The sequence below is a fragment of the Lipophrys pholis genome, assembly GCF_963383615.2.
Source record: "Lipophrys pholis genome assembly, chromosome: 18".
Classification (NCBI taxonomy): domain Eukaryota; kingdom Metazoa; phylum Chordata; class Actinopteri; order Blenniiformes; family Blenniidae; genus Lipophrys; species Lipophrys pholis.
The window spans coordinates 26,742,706-26,770,205 of NC_137646.1; the positions used below are offsets into that span (position 1 = coordinate 26,742,706).

Sequence of the window (27,500 nt, forward strand, 5' to 3'; positions counted from 1 at the left end):
CTCGTCCCAGATGTTGGAGGTTTGAGAGACGAACATGAGACATTAGAATGATGAAAAATGTAAACACACTGAGTGTGTGTGTGTGTGTGTGTGTGTGTGTGTGTGTGTGTGTGGCCATAGTAACAGCCCCCCCCCCCCCCCCCCCCCGGCTGACCTTTGACCCCTCCTCAAAGTGGCGGCAGGAGGCTCCTCTTCCACTTCCTGCAGCTACATTCCTGCCGCCGCCAGACAGGAAGTGATGTCACAGCACTGTTTCCTGTCCTGCTGCTGGGACTTCCTGTGAATCCCATGATGAAGATCCTGACAGTTACCTTCATCATCATCGTCATCTTCTTCACAATCCATCCATCATCCATCCATCATCCATCATCCATCATCCATCCATCATCCATCATCCATCCATCATCCATCATCCATCATCCATCATCCATCATCCATCCATCATCCATCATCCATCCATCCATCCAGTGTTTTGATCCCTACAGCTGACAGGTCACCACTGTGACCTTTGACCCTGATCAGCACCCCAGAACCAGGATAATCAATGTGAAGGAGGGATTTCCCCAGAGGATGAATAAAGGATTCGTTTTAAACCCCGCCCACTTTGGAAGAAGGGGCGGAGTCACTGTGTCGACTGGAGTCATTCTGATGGCTCAACGATAAACGTTCCCACATGTTGGACAGATGTTTTTGTATGTAGAGCACACACACACACACACACACACACACACACACACACACACACACACACACACACACACACACACACACACACACACACACACACACAGAGTTATGTGAGTCATGATGGGAATGTGTTCCAGATGTTCTGCATGACCAGCAGCACATCGAGGAACGTTTACAGTCACACAGTGACACAATGCTAATGCTAACGCTAATGCTAATGCTAATGCTACAGGAGGACGTCAACCTGTGCAGAGTGTTTGTATGGACAGGCTGGCTGCTAGCACTGTGGACGAGGAAGACGAGGAAGACGATCTGCTTCCTAAAGAACAGACGGAGAACCTGGACCACCTTTCCATCTTGAAGCTCCCGAGACAGACACAGAGAAGATGGAGGAGCTCCAAATGGAACCATAAGAACACAGCCGTCCTGGAACCAACCCGATGGAACCTGGTTAGAACCTGAGGCTGAACGTCTGACCGAAAAGGATGGAGAACTTCTAACCAGAGTGCCACTGTCTGTGAACAATGTGCGTCTCCTGGGGGGAACGTCCACCCCCACCCACCATCAACACTCAGCCTCCACCTCCACCCACCATCAACACTCAGCCTCCACCCACCATCAACACTCAGCCTCCACCTCCACCCACCATCAACACTCAGCCTCCACCCACCATCAACACTCAGCCTCCACCCCCACCCACCATCAACACTCAGCCTCCACCCCCACCCACCATCAACACTCAGCCTCCACCTCCACCCACCATCAACACTCAGCCTCCACCCACCATCAACACTCAGCCTCCACCCCCACCCACCATCAACACTCAGCCTCCACCTCCACCCACCATCAACACTCACACAGTCTGCTCTGCCAGTGGTGAAAAAGGAAGTGACATCACTACCAGGTGAAAAAGGAAGTGACATCACTACCAGGTGATTCAGTTCCTGGAGGCCTTGAGGTCCTGGAGGCATTGAGGGGGTCCTTGAAGAGTTTCCAGGATCTTGGTGAATTGTTAGAGGTTAGGGAGAAACTGGAAAATATTTGACTGGGAACACACACACACACACACACACACACACACACACACACACACACACACACACACACACACACACACACACACACACACACACACACACACACACACACACACACACACACACACACACACACACACACACACACACACACGGCCTCGTGGCGTTGCTTCATCTGGAAGTGATTTTCAATCGAGAGGCAAGAGAGGAAGAGAGGAAGAGGAGGAGGAGGAGGAAGAGGAGGAGGAACAAGAGGAGGAAGAGGAGGAGGAGGAGGAAGAGAGGAAGAGGAGGAGGAGGAGGAGGAGGAACAAGAGGAGGAAGAGGAGGAGGAGGAAGAGAGGAAGAGGAGGAGGAACAAGAGGAGGAAGAGGAGGAGGAACAAGAGGAGGAAGAGGAGGAGGAGGAGGAAGAGAGGAGGAGGAGGAGGAAGAGAGGAGGAGGAGGAGGAGGAAGAGAGGAGGAGGAAGAGGAACAAGAGGAGGAAGAGGAGGAGGAGGAGGAAGAGAGGAAGAGGAGGAGGAGGAAGAGGAGGAGGAAGAGAGGAGGAGAGTCTCTGAGATAAAAGAGGAAGCACTGAACTGGTGATCGAGGAGTGTAATAGTGTAATAGTGTAATAGTATAATAGTGTAATAGTGTAATAGTATAATAGTGTAATAGTGTAATAGTATAATAGTGTAATAGTGTAATAGTGTAATAGTATAATAGTGTAATAGTGTAATAGTATAATAGTGTAATAGTATAATAGTATAATAGTGTAATAGTGTAATAGTGTAATAGTATAATAGTGTAATAGTATAATAGTGTAATAGTATAATAGTGTAATAGTATAATAGTGTAATAGTGTAATAGTGTAATAGTATAATAGTGTAATAGTGTAATAGAACTCCAGGTTTTGTTGTTGACGTTTCTTTATAAAAACACAGAGTACAAAACAAAACATGTTTACATTCCAATGGTTCTGATGGTTCTGATGGTTCCACACACACAAGTGAATGTCTGGAGCTTTTTAAAGGCACTGATATGCTCAAGTCTGCTCCGGGTCCGGTTGGCTCCGGGTCGGTCTGCTCCAGGTCCGGTTGGCTCCGGGTCCGGTCGGCTCCGGGTCCAGTTGTCTCCGGTTCTGGATGAGGAGAACAGGAGCCAATCATGTCTGATACGACGGAATCTTGCACGGACACCAACCGGAGAAAACATCTGGTTTAGTGTCGAAACCAGAACCCAGAAGTCCTGACAGGTTCTCCAGAAGCTTGGGAACCAGTTCCAGAACCACATCAGCCAGTGGGCCAGAAGAACCCAGAGGGTTTGGTTGAAGCATTCAGAGTCTCGGTCCGGACAGAACCTCCAGACGTCCTGGAGAATATTCCAGAACCGGAGTCATTGGTCCCAAAGCTCAGGTCCTGGTCTGTGAGTCCAACAGAACCAGGACCTGCTGAGCTGGTGAGCAGTGGGCGGGGTTCATCACGACCAATCAGAGCGGTGGACAGTCGCAGTCAGTCGGGATCTGATTGGTTGACGGAGCAGCTTCTCCAGAATGTTCTCGGTAGAGAGGTGGAGGAGAGAAGGTGGGCGGAGCCTCAATGCTGATTCAGACAGTCAAAGGTCTCTTATTGGTCCGATCGTCAGGGGCGGAGCCTCCCGGAGGGAGAGAGAGGCGGTGATTGGTCAGTAGAGCCGTGTGGGCGGGGCTTTGTGTATCTGGAGTGTCTGGATGGACGAGAGGATCTTCTTCTGGTGGCCGGCGAGGGTCACGCCCACTCTGAGCAGGTCGCTATGGAAACCACAGTTCAGAGAACAAACAACAACTTTAAAGCGGCGGGAATGTTCTTGTTTTTAAAAATGATCAAAGTTCTTCAGTTAATACGTCAGAAATTGTTACAATATATGAAGCGTTAGCAGGTGGCTACGTGTTAGCATGAGCATGTTAGCATTAGCCTGTGAGCATTAGCAGGCTCCATGGTAGCATTAGCATGTGAGCTTTAGCAGGCTCCATGGTAGCATTAGCACGTTAGCTTTAGCAGGCTCCATGGTAGCATTAGCATGTTAACTCTAGCAGGCTCCATGGTAGCATTAGCATGTTAGCATTAGCGGGCTCCATGGTAGCGTTAGCATGTTAGCATTAGCAGGCTCCATGGTAGCATTAGCATGTTAGCATTAGCGGGCCCCATGGTAGCATTAGCATGGTAGCATTAGCAGGCCCCATGGTAGCATTAGCATGGTAGCATTAGCAGGCCCCATGGTAGCATTAGCATGTTAGCATTAGCAGGCTCCATGGTAGCATTAGCATGTTAGCATTAGCGGGCCCCATGGTAGCATTAGCATGGTAGCATTAGCAGGCTCCATGGTAGCATTAGCATGTTAGCATTAGCGGGCTCTCACTCGGTGTCCAGCTGGGAGACCAGGTCCAGGCTACAGAAGCCGTTCTGCAGGAAGCTAGCCTCGTAGCGCTCCATCTTGATGGCTCGCAGCCACTCGGACACCGAGCTGCAGGCCGACGGGGGAGGGGGGACCCGCTGGTCCAGCAGGGGCTGTGATGGACTGGGACACAAAGACCAGGATGAGGACCGGGACCTGTGTGTGTGTGTGTCCCACCCTGACCTCTGACCCCGGCTCACCTGGCCCCGTCCGGCTGGGTGACCTTCAGGGAGGCGGGGTTCCGGATGAGCCGATCCAGCGCCGCCACCAGGTGGCAGAAGCGGGGCCGGTTGGCCCGGTCCTTCTGCCAGCAGTCCAGCATGAGGAGGTGCAGGGAGGAGGCGCAGTCCGGGGGGGGCGGCAGGCGGTAGTCCTGCTCGATGGCGTTGATCACGTCCTGGTTGCTCATGTCCCAGTAGGGCCGCTCGCCGTATGACATCACCTCCCACATCACGATGCCGAAGCTCCACACGTCGCTGGCCCACGTGAACTTCCTGGAACCAGACCAGAACCAGAACCTCAGGTCCTGGTTCTGGTCTGGTTCTGCTTGTGACCACACGACAACCAGAACCTCAGGTCCTGGTCCTGGTTCTGCTTGTCACCACACGACACGATCATCCATCAGCTCTCAGAAAACTTCCAGTACTGAACCTAGTACAGCTGTTACTTCATATTGTTCATAATCACAAGCCAAAATACTTAGTAAGGGACAAATGTCCACAGCCGTCCCCCTGAGCAGCTGCAGCAGACAGGGTGTCCCTTGTCCCTCCAGAGGACAGGATTCAGAGATGAAGGGTGTAAAGTACTGGAACAGTTTCTGATACAAGGTCAATTATGAGAAACGGTAGAACTCTACTACTCTCAGACTTTGACTACGTGGAACCTCAGCAAAGAGGAACCTTCAAATGTTCTCCAGGAGGGACAACAACCTTAACAACCCGTACAACTCCGTTACTTAGTGGAAGAACAGGATTTACAGCAGTAGAGAAATGTACCTATTACTGTGATTGGCCCAAGAAACTGCATTACAATGAATACTGTGGTACTGCTGCAGTACCACAGTACTGACCGGTTCCAGAACCACTCAGAATGGTAACGTAACGTACTTTCACCCAAATACCATAGAAACCTACAGTATGTCTTCATGTCTCTGGAGGACCGCTATGAGGACAGGTCCTTCATGTCCCTGGAGGACCACTATGAGGACAGGTCCTTCATGTCTCTGGAGGACCGCTATGAGGACAGGTCCTTCATGTCCCTGGAGGACCGCTATGAGGACAGGTCCTTCATGTCCCTGGAGGACCGCTATGAGGACCACTATGAGGACCACTATGAGGACAGGTCCTTCATGTCCCTGGAGGACCGCTATGAGGACAGGTCCTTCATGTCCCTGGAGGACCGCTATGAGGACAGGTCCTTCATGTCCCTGGAGGACTGTATGATCTGTCCAGCAGAAACCTCCTTTCTTCCGTGTGTTCTGGGTTCTGAAGCGACCGAGCTCTTCTAGAGAGACCGCCTCACCTCGTCTCAGAGACGTTTCTGTCCTGATGGACGACGCTTCAGAACCAGTTGACATAATCAAGAGAGGAATGAGAGTCTGTCCCGGGGTGTCAGGAGGTCTAACTGCCTCCATCAACTCCTGATCCACTCCTGTTCCGGTTCTCATGGATATTCTGTTGAATTAAAAACCTAAAATAAAATACTCCAAACAGTTATTGTCAAATAGAACTACAGTAGGAGTCTACTTCTATATTTCTATGTTCTTCTGGAGTATTTCGCGCCCCTACAGGCCTGCCATACGTACTGCAGCCCCGAGGCTTCGTGTTGAGTCGTTTCATGGGGTCGTGTGGGCGGAGCCTAAGGCCAGGTTAAAAACACATATTCAGCTCCTAAAGCTCCGCCCCCTTGTGGATGATTGGACAGAAAGGGAGTGGGCGGGGCCTCCGGCTGTTCAGGTCTTACCTGTAGGCGATGGCTTCAGGAGCGGTCCACCGGATCGGGATCTTCCCTCCCTGAGGACACACACACACACACACACACACACACACACACACACACACACACACACACACACACACACACACACACACACACACACACACACACACACACACACACACACACACACACACAGAGTTAAGACCTTCTAACAGACGTTCTCTGTCATCATTTGCTTAAACTCTCAAATTCATGTTCTCTCTTCATGTTCCTGTCTATCTAGAGCTGCTCTAGATAGAGCTGCTCTAGATAGAGCTGCTCTAGATAGAGCAGCTCAGGCTGGTTAATCTAATAACAAATGTAAAGTATTTGGATCAGTGTGATAACTGCAAATAATATATGTAGTACTAACAAGGGTATTGTATGATCCCCCCCCTCTCTCTCTGAGCCCCCCCCCCTCTCTTTGAGCGTCCCCCCCTTCTCTCTCTGAGCCCCCCCCTCTGAGCCCCCCCCCTCTCTCTCTCTGAGCGTCCGTCCCCCCTCTCTCTGACCCCCCCCCTCTCTGAGCCCCCCCCCTCTTTGAGCGTCCCCCCCTCTCTCTCTCTCTGAGCCCCCCCCCCTCTCTCTGAGCTACCCCCCTCTCTCTCTCTCTGAGCGTCCCCCCCCTCTCTCTGAGCCCCCCCCTTTCTCTCTCTCTGAGCTCCCCCCCCCCCTTTCCCTCTCTCTGAGCCCCCCCCCTTTCTCTCTCTCTGAGCTCCCCCCCCCTTTCTCTCTCTCTGACCCCCCCCCTCTCTGAGCCCCCCCCCTCTCTTTGAGCATCCCCCCCTTCTCTCTCTGACCCCCCCCTCTCTGAGCTCCCCCCCCCCCTCTCTCTGAGCTCCCCCCCCCTCTCTCTGAGCCCCCCCCCCCCCCCTCTCTCTGAGCTCCCCCCCTCTCTCTGAGCCCCCCCCGTCCAGCAGCCTTACCAGCTCCTAATAAAGCAGCAGGAGGAGGAGACTCCAGGTCTCTTCCTGTTCTAGAGTAAAACCTGGTTCTGACTCCAGAAGGTTCTAGATCACATCATATTGTTTGGTCAAGCTGCTGAACAGGACAAGGGGAAGAGAAAGAAAGACCTGGAACCAGGACCAGAACCAGGACCAGTCCGAGTTCTGGTCCTGGTCCTAGAACCAGGACTGGAACCAGGACTGGAACCAGGACTGGAACCGAGCCTTGAGCAGATTTTGGACCACATGGTGGACCCACATCAAACCAGCAGGAACCGAACACGTTGTCGTCAATAATCAATAATCAATGAATGGTTCCTACCAGAGAGCTGGTGTACGTCGGGTCTGAGGAGTTTTCTGTCAGGAACCTGCTGAGTCCAAAATCTGACACCTGAAGACACACAAGGTACACACTGTACACACACTGTACACACACTGTACACACACTGTACACACACTGTACACAGTACACACTGTACACACACTGTACACACACTGTACACACACTGTACACACACTGTACACAGTACACACTGTACACACACTGTACACACACTGTACACACTGTACACACACTACACACTGTACACACACTGTACACACTGTACACACACTACACACTGTACACACACTGTACACACACTGTACACACACTGTACACACAAGGTACACACTGTACACACACTGTACACACTGTACACACACTGTACACACAAGGTACACACACTACACACTGTACACACTGTACACACACTGTACACACTGTACACACACTACACACTGTACACACACTGTACACACACTGTACACACACTGTACACACACACTGTACACACACTACACACTGTACACACACTGTACACACACTGTACACACAAGGTACACACTGTACACAAACTGTACACACACTACACACTGTACACACACTACACACACTGTACACACTGTACACACACTGTACACACTGTGCACACACTGTACACACATTGTACACACTGTACACACACTACACACATTGTACACACTGTACACACACTACACACTGTACACACGCTGTACACACACTACACACTGTACACACATTGTACACACACTACACACTGTACACACACTGTACACAGTACACACTGTACACACACTGTACACACACTGTACAGACACTGTATACAGTACACACAGTACACACTGTACACACACTGTACAGACACTGTACACACACTGTACACACACTGTACACACAGAGTTGGATGAAATACTGAAGTACTTCTGCTCAGCTTATTTCTCTAATCTGGTTTTAAATAGTAAGAAAAACCCAAAAGTTCTGTTTGATACTATTGAACATGTGGTAGTACCTTCAACTCCAAGTACCCAGTACACACAGGAGGAGTATAAAAACTTCCTAAACTTCAAGTGAACAGAGTAGAAACCATCAGTTCTTCACTACAGCTCCTGCTGAGTTCTCTCCAGGGTTCTACTGGTTCTTCACTACATTCCTCCTGCTGAGTTCTCTCCAGGGTTCTACTGGTTCTTCACTACATTCCTCCTGCTGAGTTCTCTCCAGGGTTCTACTGGTTCTTCACTACATTCCTCCTGCTGAGTTCTCTCCAGGGTTCTACTGGTTCTTCACTACATTCCTCCTGCTGTGTTCTCTCCAGGGTTCTACTGGTTCTTCACTACATTCCTCCTGCTGAGTTCTCTCCAGGGTTCTACTGGTTCTTCACTACATTCCTCCTGCTGAGTTCTCTCCAGGGTTCTACTGGTTCTTCCCTACATTCCTCCTGCTGAGTTCTCTCCAGGGTTCTACTGGTTCTTCACTACATTCCTCCTGCTGAGTTCTCTCCAGGGTTCTACTGGTTCTTCACTACATTCCTCCTGCTGAGTTCTCTCCAGGGTTCTACTGGTTCTTCCCTACATTCCTCCTGCTGAGTTCTCTCCAGGGTTCTACTGGTTCTTCACTACATTCCTCCTGCTGAGTTCTCTCCAGGGTTCTACTGGTTCTTCACTACATTCCTCCTGCTGAGTTCTCTCCAGGGTTCTACTGGTTCTTCCCTACATTCCTCCTGCTGAGTTCTCTCCAGGGTTCTACTGGTTCTTCCCTACATTCCTCCTGCTGAGTTCTCTCCAGGGTTCTACTGGTTCTTCACTACATTCCTCCTGCTGAGTTCTCTCCAGGGTTCTACTGGTTCTTCCCTACATTCCTCCTGCTGAGTTCTCTCCAGGGTTCTACTGGTTCTTCACTACAGCTCCTGCTGAGTTCTCTCCAGGGTTCTACTGGTTCTTCACTACATTCCTCCTGCTGAGTTCTCTCCAGGGTTCTACTGGTTCTTCACTACATTCCTCCTGCTGAGTTCTCTCCAGGGTTCTACTGGTTCTTCCCTACATTCCTCCTGCTGAGTTCTCTCCAGGGTTCTACTGGTTCTTCACTACAGCTCCTGCTGAGTTCTCTCCAGAGTTCTACTGGTTCTTCACTACATTCCTCCTGCTGAGTTCTCTCCAGGGTTCTACTGGTTCTTCACTACATTCCTCCTGCTGAGTTCTCTCCAGGGTTCTACTGGTTCTTCACTACATTCCTCCTGCTGAGTTCTCTCCAGGGTTCTACTGGTTCTTCCCTACATTCCTCCTGCTGAGTTCTCTCCAGGGTTCTACTGGTTCTTCCCTACATTCCTCCTGCTGAGTTCTCTCCAGGGTTCTACTGGTTCTTCCCTACATTCCTCCTGCTGAGTTCTCTCCAGGGTTCTACTGGTTCTTCACTACAGCTCCTGCTGAGTTCTCTCCAGGGTTCTACTGGTTCTTCACTACATTCCTCCTGCTGAGTTCTCTCCAGGGTTCTACTGGTTCTTCACTACATTCCTCCTGCTGAGTTCTCTCCAGGGTTCTACTGGTTCTTCACTACTGTCTCCAGGATAAAGATTTTAGTGGACAAGATGAAACCCTCCTCCAGCCCTGCTGACGTTCTACCCACGTCTCTGTTCCTAAAGAGTTTTGATGTGGTCGGTTCTCGGGTTATAAAACTTTCCCAGCTCCTCCAAACCTGATGGGGAACCTCGTTCTCAAAAATCCAAACCTGGATCCTGTGGAGCCAAAGAATTTCAGGCTCAAATCAAACGTTCCTTTAGTCTAAAGTCTTGGAACAAGTAGTGAAGCAGAGAACCTCAGACGAGGAACAGCAGAGTTCTAGGATAGATTTCAGTCCCGTTCTCAAACAAAAGGGTTCTAGTAACAGTTTCTAATGATGTGAGATTCCTTCACAGTTCTACCTCGATACATGGACCAACTGACTTTAATCTGAGGTGGGATTTTCTGGGTCTGACAGACAAGGTCCAGGTCCAGGTAGGACCAGGTAGGTCCAGGTCAGGTCAGGTCAGGTCAGGTCTTTCCAGGTCCAGGTCCAGGCCCACCTTACAGACCAGGTTGCAGTTGACCAGGATGTTCCGAGCTGCCAGGTCTCGGTGGACGAAGCTCATGTCAGACAGATATTTCATCCCTGCTGCGATTCCCCGGAGCATCCCCACCAACTGGAGGGTGGAGAACTGACTGTCGTTCACCTGGACGCACAGCAGGAGGGGAGACAGGTACGACAGGTGAGACAGGTACAGACAGGTGCAGACAGGTGAGTCAGGTACAGACAGGTGAGACAGGTACAGACAGGTGAGACAGGTAAAGACAGGTAGAGACAGGTACAGTCAGGTAGAGACAGGTGAGTCAGGTAAAGACAGGTACAGACAGGTGAGACAGGTACAGACAGGTAGAGACAGGTAGAGACAGGTGAGACAGGTGAGACAGGTAGAGACAGGTGAGACAGGTACAGACAGGTGAGACAGGTAAAGACAGGTAGAGACAGGTACAGTCAGGTACAGACAGGTGAGTCAGGTACAGACAGGTGAGTCAGGTACAGACAGGTACAGGCAGGTGAGTCAGGTACAGACAGGTGAGACAGGTACAGACAGGTGAGACAGGTACAGACAGGTGAGACAGGTACAGTCAGGTAGAGACAGGTGAGTCAGGTAAAGACAGGTACAGACAGGTGAGTCAGGTAAAGACAGGTGAGACAGGTACAGACAGGTGAGACAGGTACAGACAGGTGAGACAGGTAGAGACAGGTACAGACCCTCAGGAAGCTGTCCAGCGCTCCGTTCTCCATGAACTCGGTGAGGATCATGACGGGACAGGAAGTGGTGATGACTCCCTCCAGGTGGATGATGTTGGGGTGCTGGAACTGACCCATGATGGACGCCTCAGACAGGAAGTCCCGCCTCTGCTTGTCGGTGTAGCCGCCCTTCAGCGTCTTGATGGCCACGTAGTTCTCCTTCCTGCCTGGAACCCGGAGCCGGCCGCGGCACACCTCTCCAAACTCACCTGCAGGAAGGTTCCACAGCTCACCTCACGCCACACTCAGGGGGTACGCTTTAAGAACATCAGGTGACCAGGTAACCTAGTGACCAGGTGACCACCAGGTGAGCAGGTGAAGACCAGGTGAGCAGGTGAAGACCAGGTGAAGACCAGGTGAAGACCAGGTGAGCACCAGGTGAAGACCAGGTGAGCACCAGGTGAAGACCAGGTGAAGACCAGGTGAGCACCAGGTGAGCACCAGGTGAAGACCAGGTGAGCACCAGGTGAGCAGGTGAGCACCAGGTGACCACCAGGTGAGCACCAGGTGAGCACCAGGTGACCACCAGGTGAAGACCAGGTGAGCACCAGGTGAGGTTACCTGCTCCGATGACTTCTTCGATCTTCACGAAGGAGGCGTCGATCTCTTTAGCGAACTCTTTCACTGCTTCGTTTGGATCCTCGTAGGTGAACGGGTCGATGTACACCTTCATCGCTATGGCAACCACATGACATCATCATCCTCCTCATTTGTTTACAATAACGTCTAAAAACTAAACAGGAAGTGTGAAGGAGCCGTCTGATTGGTCGAAGACTCACTCTGTCCCATCTGGTAGTGTCCACTTTTATCTGTCATCTGAGCGCGTTTCCTCCTCCTGCTCACACACACACACACACACACACACACACACACACACACACACACACACACACACACACACACACACACACACACACACACACACACACACACACACACACACACACACACACGTGGTTGTGTATCTTTGAATCTCACAGTGTCAATTTTCTAGTCTTTATATAGAAGACAAGTCCCACCCTGCTGTGTGTGTGTGTGTGTGTGTGTGTGTGTGTGTGTGTGTGTGTGTGTGTGTGTGTGTGTGTGTGTGTGTGTGTGTGTGTGTGTCAGGATGCTCCCTCCCTGCTGTCTTCAACAGAACAATAGAAAACACTGACCTCAGGTTCTCACACACACACACACACACACACACACACACACACACACACACACACACACACACACACACACACACACACACACACACACACACACACACACACACACACACACACACACACACACACACCGGTAGCGGACGACGGCCATGGCAGCGGCGGCGAGCAGCAGCAGTATCGCCATGGAGACGAGAACGGCGGTGACCACAAGATGAGAGTGAGACAGACCTGAGAACCGACAGGAAACAACCTGTTGACTCTTCTCCAGTCTCATGATTACATGTAAACAACTCCAGTTGTACAACACACACACACACACACACACACACACACACACACACACACACACACACACACACACACACACACACACACACACGTAACAAACAACCACACATATCAGAACACAACAGAACCCCATTTACAACCCCCCAGAACCCAATAGAACCTCTCAGAACACAACAGAACCCCATTTACACACCCAGAACTGACTAGAACCCTATTTAGAACCCACAGATCCTCTCAGAACCCAAAAGAACCTCTCAAAACCCAGAGGAACCCCATTTACAACCCCCCAGAACTCTCAGAACCCCATTTACAACCCCCCAGACCTTCTCAGAAGCCCCCAGAACCTCTCAGAACCCCCCAGAACCCAGACTCAGAACTTCTCAGAACCCCATTCAGAACCCGTCAGAACCGGTGTTACCGTCAGGTTTGGTGCTGAAGCTGCTGGCCGGGCAGAAGGTTCCGTACCCAGCCTGGGATCTAGCTCGGACCTGAACCATGTAGGACGAGGCCCGACGCAACCCGGTCAGAACCAGGCGGGGAGACCTGCTGGACTCGTACTGCCACACCCCCGAGTCCAACCCGTCCTGAGGGACACGGACCGGGTCAGCACACTGCTGTACTATGTGTGTGTGTGTGTGTGTGTGTGTGTGTGTGTGTGTGTGTGTGTGTGTGTGTACCTTGGGTGTGTAGCGGAGCTGATAGTCCAGGATCTGGTGCTGGTTCTGAAGAACTGGGACGTTCCATTCTAAAGAGAAGCTGGACTCCGAGGCCTCGGTTCTCCTTAACCCGAACACAGGAGGAGGAACTACACACACACGCACGCACGCACGCACGCACGCACGCACGCACGCACGCACGCACGCACGCACGCACGCACGCACGCACGCACGCACACACACACACACACACACACACACACACACACACACACACACACACACACACACACACAGTTAGAACCTGACCGTTGCACAGAGTGGGCGGAGCTAAGGGTGTGAAAGACATTGTGGGCCTCACCGTCTCTGCTGGTGGTCACGTTGACCCGGTCGGAGGCCGGCTCTGATTGGCTGAGGGCGGAGACGGCGTTCAGTGATTGGACGGTGAAGACGTAGCTGCTTTGTGGGCGGAGCCCCCAGACGACCACGCGGCGCTGGGTCAGCGCTTGTGACGCTGGCCGGTACAACACGCTGTCGTCACACGGAGAGCAGCTGGCCAATCCCTGAGCAGGACACAGCGAGGGGGCGGAGTCAGGGGACAGAAGACAGGTCTGGATCCTTCTACAGGGTTTGAATGAATCCGGCTGGACCCGTTCTGACCGGTTCTGACCGGTCGACGAAGTCTGAACTGGCTCATCACCAGTTAGAACCGATTCCGACTCGTCTTCGTTGACTTTCCAACAGAACCGGTTCCAGCCGGTTCCAGCCGGTTCCAGCCGGTTCCAGCGAGTCTAAAACCAAAAACTGGTTCTTTTTCTCTTTTTAACTTTCATTTATAAACATTAATGAAGACGGTACAGTGGGTTCTCCAGTCTGAATGTTCCTCTCTCAGTCCCTCTGATTGGTCCATTTAGTTGTTGGTGTCACGTTCTAGGTCGGCGTTCCATTTCTTCCAGTTCCTCTCAAGTATGTGTCTCTAGAGTCTCCAGTGACGGGTTCTCTGTTCTCCCTGATGATCTGGAACCATTGTATATGTACCAACATAATGTTATGATCAACATTTATACTGAGATTGTTCTATTGTACTACAACGTTCTAGATCTTTGCCTTCCTTTGGAATCAAGGATATGATTGTCTCTCACCACGATGGGGGGTCCCTCCCTCTTTCAGAGTCCAATTAAAGGAAGACATGAGTAAAGGTGGTAATTCACTTTGAAATACTATATATAATACTGTGTACCCTTCTGAAGGAAACCCGTCACTCCCAGCTGATTTATTAATCTTTAATCTAATAATTTCATTCTGTGTTTCCTCTTTTGGCCGTGAGGCCGTTATTCTGCATTCCGCCACTAGATGGCAGATCAAGTGTATCCAGGACATTTTGAATGGCGTCTTCTTCTGCTGAAGGAGGTTCTGAGTAAAGATTTTTGCAGTACTCCTCAAACCCTTTGAGTATTTCTTCTGGATGCTGACGTAGTTCTGGATCTCGTTCCGGCTGTAGAGTTGGATTGTTGTTTACGTCGTCATGGTTCCAGAGATCTAGTGCCCAGAGTCACAGTAGGTCGGTTCTAAAACTCTGGTTTTCTTTTCTACGTCCTCTCTGAGAATGTCCTCTACTTCTTCCCGTACTTGTTTACTGTGTTGGAGGACTTGTGTACTTTGGTTCTTTCAGTACCGGTCCTCCCATCAGACCTGGTCTTTTCCTGGTATGAAGCCAAGACGATCACTTTTCCACGCAGAACCTCTTTTAGAACGTCCCCCAGGATGGGAGGGTCTACTTCTCCAGTAGTACTTTCTTCCAGGTACTTCTTCATCTCTGACCTTGTGTGTTCCACTCCTGTCTTATTGTTCAGAATACTCGTGTTTAACCTCCACAAAGTATTTGGTTTTCTTTTGTTCAATCGTATCGTCACCGATGTTACTACTGGGACCCTTTCAAACTCCTCTAACTTTTCCCTGAACTGCTCCTCCTCTCTGCTCCTCCTCTCTCCTCCTCCTGTCTGTTCCTCCTCCTGTCTGTTCCTCCTCCTCTCTCCTCCTCCTCTCTGCTCCTCCTCCTCTCTGCTCCTCCTCTCTCCTCCTCCTCTCTGCTCCTCCTCCTCTCTCCTCCTCCTCCTCTCTCCTCCTCCTCCTCCTCTCTGCTCCTCCTCCTCTCTGCTCCTCCTCCTCTCTCCTCCTCCTCCTCCTCTCTGCTCCTCCTCCTCTCTGCTCCTCCTCCTCCTCTCTGCTCCTCCTCTCTCCTCCTCCTCTCTGCTCCTCCTCCTCTCTGCTCCTCCTCTCTCCTCCTCCTCTCTGCTCCTCCTCCTCTCTCCTCCTCTCTGCTCCTCCTCTCTCCTCCTCCTCCTCCTCTCTCCTCGTCCTCTCTCCTCGTCCTCTCTGCTCCTCCTCTCTGCTCCTCCTGTCTGCTCCTCCTCCTCTCTGCTCCTCCTCCTCCTCTCTCCTCCTCCTCCTCTCTCCTCCTCCTCTCTGCTCCTCCTCCTCTCTGCTCCTCCTGTCTGCTCCTCCTCCTCTCTCCTCCTCCTGTCTCCTCCTCCTCTCTGCTCCTCCTCTCTGCTCCTCCTCTCTGCTCCTCCTCCCTGCTCCTCCTCTATGCTCTTCCTCCTGTCTGCTCATCCTCTCTGCTCCTCCTCCTCTCTGCTCCTCCTCCTGTCTGCTCCTCCTGTCTGCTCCTCCTGTCTGCTCCTCCTGTCTGCTCCTCCTCCTCTCTCCTCTCTGCTCCTCCTCCTCTCTGCTCCTCCTGTCTCCTCCTCCTCTCTGCTCCTCCTCCTGTCTGCTCCTCCTCCTGTCTGCTCCTCCTCTCTGCTCCTCCTGTCTGCTCCTCCTCCTCTCTGCTCCTCCTCCTCTCTCCTCCTCCTCTCTGCTCCTCCTCCTCTCTGCTCCTCCTCTCTGCTCCTCCTGTCTGCTCCTCCTCTCTGCTCCTCCTGTCTGCTCCTCCTCCTCTCTGCTCCTCCTGTCTCCTCCTCCTCTCTGCTCCTCCTCTCTGCTCCTCCTCCTGTCTGCTCCTCCTCCTCTCTCCTCCTCCTGTCTGCTCCTCCTCCTCTCTGCTCCTCCTCTCTGCTCCTCCTCCTCTCTGCTCCTCCTCTCTGCTCCTCCTCCTGTCTGCTCCTCCTCCTCTCTGCTCCTCCTCTCTGCTCCTCCTCCTCTCTGCTCCTCCTCCTCTCTGCTCCTCCTCCTGTCTGCTCCTCCTCCTCTCTCCTCCTCCTCTCTGCTCCTCCTCCTCTCTGCTCCTCCTCCTGTCTGCTCCTCCTGTCTGCTCCTCCTCCTCTCTCCTCTCTGCTCCTCCTGTCTGCTCCTCCTCCTGTCTGCTCCTCCTCCTGTCTGCTCCTCCTCCTGTCTGCTCCTCCTCCTCTCTGCTCCTCCTCTTGTCTGCTCCTCCTCCTCTCTGCTCCTCCTCCTGTCTGCTCCTCCTCCTGTCTCCTCCTCCTCCTCTCTCCTCCTCCTCTTGTCTGTTCCGGCGCTCCAGCGTCGCTCCGTCCAGCGCGTCGCCATGTCAACCTGCAGGCTGAAGTCCGGCGGTCCCGAGAGCTCGGCGGTGAGCAGGTTCTGGACGTATGAGGCGTCTCAATCTACCAAACCCAGAACACGGATATTGTCCCTCCTGTTCCTCCTGTCCATCCTGTCCTTCCTGTTCCTCCTGTCCTTCCTGTCCCTCCTGTCCATCCTGTTCTTCCTGTCCCTCCTGTTCCTCCTGTCCTTCCTGTCCCTCCTGTCCATCCTGTTCCTCCTGTCCTTCCTGTCCCTCCTGTCCATCCTGTTCCTCCTGTTCCTCCTGTCCATCCTGTCCCTCCTGTCCTTCCTGTCCATCCTGTCCATCCTGTTCCTCCTGTCCTTCCTGTTCCTCCTGTCCCTCCTGTTCCTCCTGTCCTTCCTGTCCCTCCTGTCCATCCTGTCCATCCTGTCCCTCCTGTCCCTCCTGTTCCTCCCTTCAATGTCCATCAGCTTGTCTTGCAGTTTCTTCTGTTGTCTCAAAGATTGACACAGAGCGTCTTTCACCTCCATGTTCCACGTCTCCGTGTCCGCGATGCGCTCCTCCGCTTCAGCTAGCTGACATGTGCGCGTAACGTTTCAGTGTTAGCCGGGAGTTGCTGGTTGAATTCCTGCCTCAGATCGTTGATTTCGAACTTGACGTCCTTTTTGACTTGGTCCTTGAGGGGGGCATCTGGGTTCTGAGATCCTTTATCTCCTTCCTGGTCCGAACCCCGAGCGCATCATGTCCGTTAGCCAGTTAGCATTAGCAAGGTGCTCACCGCCGTCGTCATTCTTATCCAATGACTTCGGTCCGACTTTGTCTTTTTGTTTCTTCTTACTTCTTGTTTATTGTTCTGGACTAGTTCTAAATGACTGGAACTGGTTCCGTCTGGTCCGGTTCTACCTACTTGGACTGGTCCAGTCGGTTCTGACTAGTTCGACTGGTCTGAACTGTTGAACTGTTCAGGTGATGACTTGGGTGCCTGGTTCTAGGTGTAGTTCTGGTTCTGTTCTGGTTCTGGTGATAACTTGGCCTCATTTCCACTGCTCAGCATGTGACGGTCCGGTCCGGTAAAACGTAACGTTAAACTGTCGGCGGGGTTGTGAACGACGCAGATATGTGATGTCATTACATACCAGTAGTCCCAGCTGGGGGCGTGGCCTCGACCCGGCCCGTTAGAAATATCTCATCGCTGTATGGATCCTGTTCCATACTCCGCTTTGCCTGCACCTGAAGCCGCACCTGCAACTTCAGGTGCAGTTCTTACAGTATCATCAACTTTTGCGGCGCGGACGTACGAGACCGAACCGTACCAAACCATACCATACCGAACCGTACCAAACTGTACCATACCAAACTGTACCATACCGAACCGTACCAAACTGTACCATACCAAACTCTACCATACCAAACCGTACCAAACTGTACCAAACTAAACTGTACCATACCAAACTGTACCAAACTGTACCATACCAAACTGTACCATACCAAACTGTACCAAACTGTACCATACCAAACTGTACCATACCGAACCGAACCTAACCATACCATACCGTACCATACCGAACCGTACCAAACTGTACTAAACTGTACTGTATCATACCATACCGTACCATACCGTACCAAACTGTACCAAACTGTACCGTACCAAACCAAACCGTACTGTACCGGCACATTCTGTGCAGTGGAAAGGGATCTAGTTGTAGGTATGATCCTGATAGTAGTTCTGGTCCAGTGTGGTGCTGGTACCTTGGCGGCGGCGCCGGCCGGTCCACAGTAGGCACACAGGACCCGGTAGGTGAGGTCGGAGCGGCCGCTCCGGTCCAGCGGCTCGCTCCACTCCAGGGTCACCGTGGTGTCGTTGATCTGAGCCACCGGGAGAGCGAGGCGCCGATGGAGGGCCTGAGGAACAGGTCAGAGGTCACAGGTCAGAGGTCACATGCACACTGCGGTCACACACACAGGAGGCGGGGCTTACGGGTGCAGGCGGCGTGTGGCGGGTCCGAGTCCGCTCGGTAGTAACTGGGGTAACACAGACAGTAGGCGGAGCCTGGGATCCGAGTGTTGCTATTGGACGGACAGACGCTGCAGCTGGACGGACCAGAACCAGACTTAAAGTGACCCGATGGACACGCTGAGAGAGGGAGAGGGGGGGGGGGGGGGGGGGGGGGGAGGAAGGGGGAGAGAGAGAGAGAGAGAGGGTAGAGATAGAGAGAGAGGGTAGAGATAGAGAGAGGGAGAGAGGAAGGGAGAGAGGGAGGGAGAGATAGAGGGAGAGAGAGAGGGTAGAGATAGAGAGAGAGGGTAGAGATAGAGAGAGGGAGAGAGGAAGGGAGAGAGGGAGGGAGAGATAGAGGGAGAGAGAGAGGGTAGAGATAGAGAGAGAGGGTAGAGATAGAGAGAGGGAGAGAGGAAGGGGGAGAGGGAGGGGGAGGGTAGACAGAGAGAGAGGGGGAGGGAGAGAGGGGGAGGGGGAGAGGGAGGAAGAGAGGGAGGGAGAGATAGAGGGAGAGAGAGAGGGGGAGGGAGAGATAAGTAGAGGTAGAGAGACTTCAGGTTACAGTGTAACTAAAAACCACTGCATGGACTCAGGACACTTGATTAAACCATCATCTGTGAACGTCCACAGTCAGTGAGGATGAGGGGGCGGAGCCTAACACACAATGAGACAGGAAGTGACCTTGGCTCAGACAGGAAGTGGAGAGTGCTGCCATGATGTCATCATCAGAGACACACACACACACACACACACACAGGGTGTGTGAGCTGCAGTAGCACAGTTTGACCTCTGAACCCCCCATGACCTGACCTCTGACCTCACACACAATAACAGGAAGTGACCACAAACCAAAACGTGTGCCGACACTTTCATCTTATGCACACACACACACACACACACACACACACTCACCTCCACAGCGCACGTCGCTCCCGCCCGCCTCGTATCCGGGGCGACAGGCACAGCTTGACGATGGAAGCCCCACCCACTGACCGTCCTCACCGCAAAGCATGCTGGGAGGCTCGGATTGCTCGCCAGGCGGAGTCACAGCGTTCTCCACACACACACCCTGGGCCTGACACACACACACACACACACACACACACACACACACACACACACACACACACACACACACACACACACACACACACACACACACACACACACACAGGGTTAGAGTTGGTTGTGTTCTCGGCAGTGACGGTTGCCATGGTGACGGGGGTTACCTGCTCCACCAGGGCGTGCGGCACAGTCTCTGGGAAGGAGGCGAAAGCGCGGCGCAGCGGCGGGCACTTCCTGTAGAAGACGCGCACGGCGAGCAGCGCCATGCAGGCGCCCTGGCTCTGGAACGCCAGGTAAAGCCCCGCCCCCCGCCGCGCCTCCAGCCGCAGCAGCTTGACGTTGGAGCGCCGCTCGCCGCCGCGCTGACGCAGGTACTCGGCCGCCACGGTGGACACCTTGGTGTACGGGTTCTCCATCCAGGCCGGCCGAGTGGGCGTGGCCTCGTCCGACTCCGACTCGTAGTAATAAACAGTGAAGGTTTCTTTACAGTGACGCTGGTTCAACCCGGAACATTCCATCATGGAGAACCTGGAGAACACGAGGTGGTGTCGGGGTTTATTATGGAAAACACTCAAGATCAAAGTGATTTAAATCTCAGACAAACATAAACACCAGATGGAAAGTTTAAATGTTGGATGCTGGTTGGATGATGTTGGATGCTGGTTGATGATGTTGGATGCTGGTTGATGACGTTAGATGCTGGTTGATGATGTTGGATGCTGGTTGGATGATGTTGGATGCTGGTTGGATGATGTTGGATGCTGGTTGATGATGTTGGATGCTGGTTGGATGATGTTGGATGCTGATTGATGATGTTGGATGCTGGTTGGATGATGTTGGGTGCTGGTTGGATGATGTTGGATGCTGGTTGATGATGTTGGATGCTGGTTGGATGATGTTGGATGCTGGTTGGATGATGTTGGATGCTGGTTGGATGATGTTGGATGCTGGTTGATGACGTTAGATGCTGGTTGATGATGTTGGATGCTGGTTGGATGATGTTGGATGCTGGTTGGATGATGTTGGATGCTGGTTGATGATGTTGGATGCTGGTTGGATGATGTTGGATGCTGATTGATGATGTTGGATGCTGGTTGGATGATGTTGGATGCTGGTTGGATGATGTTGGATGCTGGTTGATGACGTTAGATGCTGGTTGATGATGTTGGATGCTGGTTGGATGATGTTGGATGCTGTTTGATGACGTTAGATGCTGGTAGATGATGTTGGATGCTGGTTGGATGATGTTGGATGCTGGTTTATGACGTTAGATGCTGGTAGATGATGTTGGATGCTGGTTGGATGATGTTGGATGCTGTTTGATGCTGGTTGATGATGTTGGATGCTTGTTGGATGATGTTGGATGCTGGTTGATGATGTTGGATGCTGGTTGATGATGTTGGATGCTGGTTGGATGATGTTGGATGCTGTTTGATGCTGGTTGATGATGTTGGATGCTTGTTGGATGATGTTGGATGCTGGTTGATGATGTTGGATGCTGGTTGATGATGTTGGATGCTGGTTGATGATGTTAGATGCTGGTTGGATGATGTTGGATGCTGGTTGGATGATGTTGGATACTGGTTGATGACGTTGGATGCTGGTTGGATGATGTTGGATGCTGGTTGGATGCTGGTTGGATGATGTTAGATGCTGGTTGATGATGTTGGATGCTGGTTGGATGATGTTGGATGCTGGTTGGATGATGTTGGATGCTGGTTGATGATGTTGGATGCTTGTTGGATGATGTTGGATGCTGGTTGATGACGTTAGATGCTGGTTGATGACGTTAGATGCTGGTTGATGATGTTGGATGCTGGTTGGATGATGTTGGATGCTGGTTGGATGATGTTGGATGCTGGTTGATGATGTTGGATGCTGGTTGGATGATGTTGGATGCTGGTTGATGACGTTAGATGCTGGTTGATGATGTTGGATGCTGGTTGATGATGTTGGATGCTGGTTGGATGATGTTGGATGCTGGTTGATGACGTTAGATGCTGGTTGATGATGTTGGATGCTGGTTGATGATGTTGGATGCTGGTTGGATGATGTTGGATGCTGGTTGATGACGTTAGATGCTGGTTAGATGATGTTGGATGCTGGTTGGATGATGTTGGATGCTGGTTGATGACGTTAGATGCTGGTTGATGATGTTGGATGCTCTCACTGGATCTCCACGTAGAGGCTGGTCGCCGCCTTGCGGGGGATCCAGCGGGTTCTAAGCCAATAGGACGACGGGCTGTTGGGTGTGCAGATCTCGTAGGTCCGGACGCTGTTCATCTCGTCATCCACGCCGCTCACCTCGTCCCACTGAGGAGGAACCAGAGGAGGAGTTCAGGAGGAACCAGAGGAGGAGGAGGAACCAGAGGAGGAACCAGAGGAGGAGTTCAGGAGGAACCAGAGGAGGAGGAGGAACCAGAGGAGGAACCAAAGGAGGAACCAGAGGAGGAGGAGGAACCAGAGGAGGAACCAAAGGAGGAACCAGAGGAGGAACCAGAGGAGGAGTTCAGGAGGAACCAGAGGAGGAACCAGAGGAGGAACCAGAGTTTACCTGCGGTTCTTCAGCCGGATGGTTGGTCCATCGAAGGTCCGATGTCTCCAGCTTGGTGTTCATCAGAACCTCTGAGAGAACCAGAGTCAGACAGGAAGCTCCAGAAGGTTCTACAGACCCTCCGGAAGGTTCTACAGACCCTCCGGAAGGTTCTACAGACCCTCCGGAAGGTTCTACAGGAAGCTCCAGAAGGTTCTACAGACCCTCCGGAAGGTTCTACAGGAAGCTCCAGAGTCAAACACAACATTCTTCTCAACCACCTCCTCAAGGTTCTGGACCAGGTTCTGGTTCTTCCTGAGAAACTAATCAAAAACCTCAAGAACCCTGGTGTGTGTGTGTGTGTGTTAATCCAACTTTAACTCGTCATTAATCAATCAGTAATCGATCACTCGTCATTAATCAATCAGTACCGGCTCACCTTCGTCAGCTCCGGAGCAGCTGAGCAGCAGCAGCGGGAGGAGGAGCCGCTGCAGCCCGCAGGAGGAGGAGGAGGAGGAGGCCCGGGTCCGGTGCCCGGGGCCAGGAGGGGCCCGCGGGCTGCCGCGGCCCTCCATGCAGCCACCGATCACACTATCGACCGCTGATCGGTGACGTCAGCTGGGCTCGCTCTCGGCCGGGCGCGCGCCTCATGAGGAGAAAAATCCGAGGAGAAACTTTCCAGGTTTTAATCCCAGAGGAGGAGACGTCCCGCTCCTAGTGCCTGGCCTGCCTCACCCTCACCCTCACCCTCACCCTCACACTCTCACTCTCACTCTCACTCTCACTCTCACTCTCACCCCCTGCCTCACGCTCACCCTCTCACCCTCCGGTCCTTCTCGGCGGGGCGCGGCTGCTTCGCAGGCCGCCTGCAGCGCTCGGAGCGGCGGCCTGGAGAGCAGGGAAGGGTCGATGATCCTGCTGGAAGATGGGGGAGGGGCCCCGAAACATGAGTAAACAAACAAACAAACAAACAGCCACGCGGGTGTAAACACACACACACACACACACACACACACACACCTCCGGTTTGTTTTCTTCAAAGTTTCAACAAAGTTTCAGACAAAAGCTCAAAGTTTGAAGCCCCGCCCACCAAGACCAAGTCCCCGCCCACTGAACACATGGGCCCCCCTTCTGCTGCACTGACTCCGCCCTCTTCGGCTCTGATTGGCTCATCAGTCTGTCGGTCCCGGGAATGGGCGGGGCTTCCAGATGATTGACAAGCTGTTGAGGAATGTAAGTCAAACTGCGCATGTCCGTTTCTTCTGCTCAACAGAAACATCAACAAAATAAACAAAAACAACAAACAACAAATATATAAAAACATCAAAACAATAAAGTATTAAAGCATAAGATGAGGATTCCTCAAGAAATATGAGACACACACACACACACACACACACACACACACACACACACACACACACACACACACACACACACACACACACAGACAAAAGACTGAAACGACAGAGGAACATCTGAGACCTCTGGTTCTGTGTGTGTGTGTGTGTGTGTGTGTGTGTGTGTGTGTGTGTGTGTGTGTGTGTGTGTGTGTGTGTGTGTGTGTGTGTGTGTTGGAGGAATGACATGCCAGGTGGAAGCCCCGCCCCCAGACCGGACAGAACAGAAAAGAGAAAAAAAAGCACTAAAGGATTCAAATTAAACAAACTCCCTGTCTCTCTGTCTGTCTCTCTCTCTCCCTGTCTCTCTCTCTGTCTCTCTGTCTGTCTGTCTCTCTCTCTCTCTCTCTCTCTCTCTCTCTCCCTGTCTCTCTCTCTCTCTGTCTCTCTCTCTCTCTCTCTCTCTCTGTCTCTCTCTCTCTCTCCCTGTCTCTCTCTGTCTCTTTCTGTCTCTCTGTCTGTCTCTCTCTCTCTCTCCCTGTCTCTCTCTCTCTCTGTCTGTCTGTCTCTCTCTCTCGCTCTCTGTCTCTCTCTCTCCCTGTCTCTCTCTCTCTCTGTCTCTCTCTCCCTCTCTTTCTGTCTCTCTCTCTCCCTGTCTCTTTCTGTCTCTCTGTCTGTCTCTCTCTCTCTCCCTGTCTCTCTCTCTCCCTGTCTCTCTCTCTCTGTCTCTAATGTGCTGCTACACAACTTCCACCCTCCACCCCATCTCACCCTCCACCCACCCAAATCTCCCCATCTCACCCACCACTCCCCATCTCACCCTCCAACCACCCACCACTCCCCATCTCACTCTCCAACCACCCACCACTCCCCATCTCACCCTCCACCCACCCAAATCTCCCCATCTCACCCTCCACCCGCCCAAATCTCCCCATCTCACCCTCCACCCACCCAAATCTCCCCATCTCACCCTCCACCCCCCATCTCGCCCTCCACCCACCCAAATCTCCCCATCTCACCCACCACTCCCCATCTCACCCTCCAACCACCCACCACTCCCCATCTCACTCTCCAACCACCCACCACTCCCCATCTCACCCTCCACCCACCCAAATCTCCCCATCTCACCCTCCACCCACCCAAATCTCCCCATCTCACCCTCCACCCCCCATCTCGCCCTCCACCCACCCAAATCTCCCCATCTCACCCACCACTCCCCATCTCACCCTCCAACCACCCACCACTCCCCATCTCACTCTCCAACCACCCACCACTCCCCATCTCACCCTCCACCCACCCAAATCTCCCCATCTCACCCTCCACCCACCCAAATCTCCCCATCTCACCCTCCACCCCCCATCTCGCCCTCCACCCACCCAAATCTCCCCATCTCACCCTCCACCCCCCATCTCGCCCTCCACCCACCCACCACTCCCCATCTCACCCTCCACCCCCCATCTCGCCCTCCACCCACCCACCACTCCCCATCTCACCCTCCACTCCCCATCTCACCCTCCAACCACCCACCACTCCCCATCTCACCCTCCACCCACCCAAATCTCCCCATCTCACTCTGCAACCACCCACCACTCCCCATCTCACCCTCCACTCCCCATCTCACTCTCCAACCACCCACCACTCCCCATCTCACCCTCCACTCCCCATCTCACTCTCCAACCACCCACCACTCCCCATCTCACCCTCCACCCACCCAAATCTCCCCATCTCACCCTCCACCCACCCAAATCTCCCCATCTCACCCTCCAACCACCCACCACTCCCCATCTCACCCTCCAACCACCCACCATCTCACCCTCCACTCCCCATCTCACCCTCCAACCACCCACCACTCCCCATCTCACCCTCCACCACCCGCTCTCACCCCTTTTGGGTTCCAGTGAGAACAAGCAGACGATTCAAAGAGGAACAAACTTTATTGAGAGAACAGAATTGACAGAAGGGAACGTAGAGAGTCAGTGGGTGGAGAACCGGGGCAGCTGGTTCCCCAGGATGACGCGTCGCTCCACCCCTGTCTCAGAGATGGTGGCCATTCTGACCACGCCCCCGCTGGAGCCGTCTCTCTCCATGGCCAGGGACAGCGCTGTGGGACAGACAGCCAATCTGTCAGCTTCATCAGCAGTGGGCGGAGCCGAGACTCCACCTCCCAGAATGCCTTGCAGCAGCCTACCTTCAGCCGTCAGCTCCAGACACCGGTCTTTACTCAGGCCGGGTTTGTAGTTGGAGTCCATGAAGCCGTAGATGTAGGTGCTGCCAGAACCACCAACTGACACCGGCTGCCTCACCAGCATCCCACCAATGGGAACGCAGTACACCTGACACACACACACACACACACACACACACACACACACACACACACACACACACACACACACACACACACACACACACACACACACACACACACACACACACACACACACACACACACACACACACACACACACACACACACACACACACACACACACACACACACACACACACACACACACACACACACACACACACACGTTTCTCTTATCCAGGTAACTTCAGGATTAACTCAGGTTTTCTCTTATCCAGGTAACTTCAGGATTAACTCAGGTTTTCTCTTATCCAGGTAACTTCAGGATTAACTCTGGTTTACTCTTATCTAGGTAACTTCAGGATTAACTCTGGTTTTCTCTTATCTAGGTAACTTCAGGATTAACTCTGGTTTTCTCTTATCTAGGTAACTTCAGGATTAACTCTGGTTTTCTCTTATCTAGGTAACTTCAGGATTAACTCTGGTTTACTCTTATCTAGGTAACTTCAGGATTAACTCTGGTTTACTCTTATCTAGGTAACTTCAGGATTAACTCTGGTTTTCTCTTATCTAGGTAACTTCAGGATTAACTCTGGTTTTCTCTTATTCAGGTAACTTCAGGATTAACTCTGGTTTACTCTTATCTAGGTAACTTCAGGATTAACTCTGGTTTACTCTTATCTAGGTAACTTCAGGATTACCTCTGGTTTTCTCTTATCTAGGTAACTTCAGGATTAACTCTGGTTTTCTCTTATCTAGGTAACTTCAGGATTAACTCTGGTTTACTCTTATCTAGGTAACTTCAGGATTAACTCTGGTTTACTCTTATCTAGGTAACTTCAGGATTAACTCTGGTTTTCTCTTATCTAGGTAACTTCAGGATTAACTCTGGTTTTCTCTTATCCAGGTAACTTCAGGATTAACTCTGGTTTACTCTTATCTAGGTAACTTCAGGATTAACTCTGGTTTACTCTTATCTAGGTAACTTCAGGATTAACTCTGGTTTTCTCTTATCTAGGTAACTTCAGGATTAACTCTGGTTTACTCTTATCTAGGTAACTTCAGGATTAACTCTGGTTTTCTCTTATCCAGGTAACTTCAGGATTAACTCTGGTTTTCTGTACTATGACGCTGGTTCACTTCTTCCCAGGATAAATCACCATGGTAACTGACTCTGAATGTCTAACCTGCTCCGGAGCAGGTTATGTTCTGGATAAGATCACAGTGAGGGTAAAGCTCCGCCTCCTGACCAATCAGAGCTCCTGGGAAATGCCCCGCCCATTCTTAACTGATGGTGATTGGTGGGCAGGTTCAGCTCTGAGCTGCAGCGGAGAGGAGAGGAGAACGTATCTAGAACCATCTTTTAGACAGAACCCAATAAATCCTCGTCTCTGAGCTTTGAAGGAGGTTCTGGTTCTGGTTCCAGGAGGGTTGATCTGGAATAATGATCTTAATAATAATGCTGACGCTGACAGAAC

The 27,500-nt window shown here is 52.1% G+C and overlaps 2 protein-coding genes across 2 annotated transcripts in view; both read right to left on the reverse strand.

Moving 5' to 3' along the window:
• Window positions 1-2,620: 2,620 nt before the first annotated feature.
• LOC308123851 (ephrin type-B receptor 4b-like) lies at window positions 2,621-23,440 on the reverse strand. The gene is given in 21 exon segments (XM_080486558.1): window positions 2,621-3,495; window positions 4,104-4,262; window positions 4,340-4,633; window positions 6,102-6,151; window positions 7,383-7,451; window positions 10,459-10,605; window positions 11,169-11,416; window positions 11,769-11,882; window positions 11,987-12,042; window positions 12,496-12,592; window positions 13,071-13,236; window positions 13,330-13,457; window positions 13,670-13,871; window positions 18,527-18,655; window positions 18,657-18,679; window positions 18,756-18,911; window positions 19,689-19,851; window positions 20,006-20,369; window positions 22,012-22,154; window positions 22,396-22,466; window positions 22,814-23,440. Coding segments are annotated over 21 exon segments (3,021 nt in total). The 5' UTR covers window positions 22,950-23,440; the 3' UTR covers window positions 2,621-3,389.
• A 2,189-nt stretch (window positions 23,441-25,629) lies between these two features.
• Window positions 25,630-27,500, reverse strand: part of psmb6 (proteasome 20S subunit beta 6) — a 4,646-nt gene continuing 2,775 nt past the window's right edge. The window contains exons 6-7 of the mRNA XM_080486575.1: window positions 25,903-26,047; window positions 25,630-25,815 (exon numbers count right to left, since the gene is read on the reverse strand). Coding sequence (XP_080342701.1) covers window positions 25,688-25,815; window positions 25,903-26,047 — 273 coding nt within the window. The 3' untranslated portion in view covers window positions 25,630-25,687. The remainder of the gene's footprint in view (window positions 25,816-25,902; window positions 26,048-27,500) is intronic.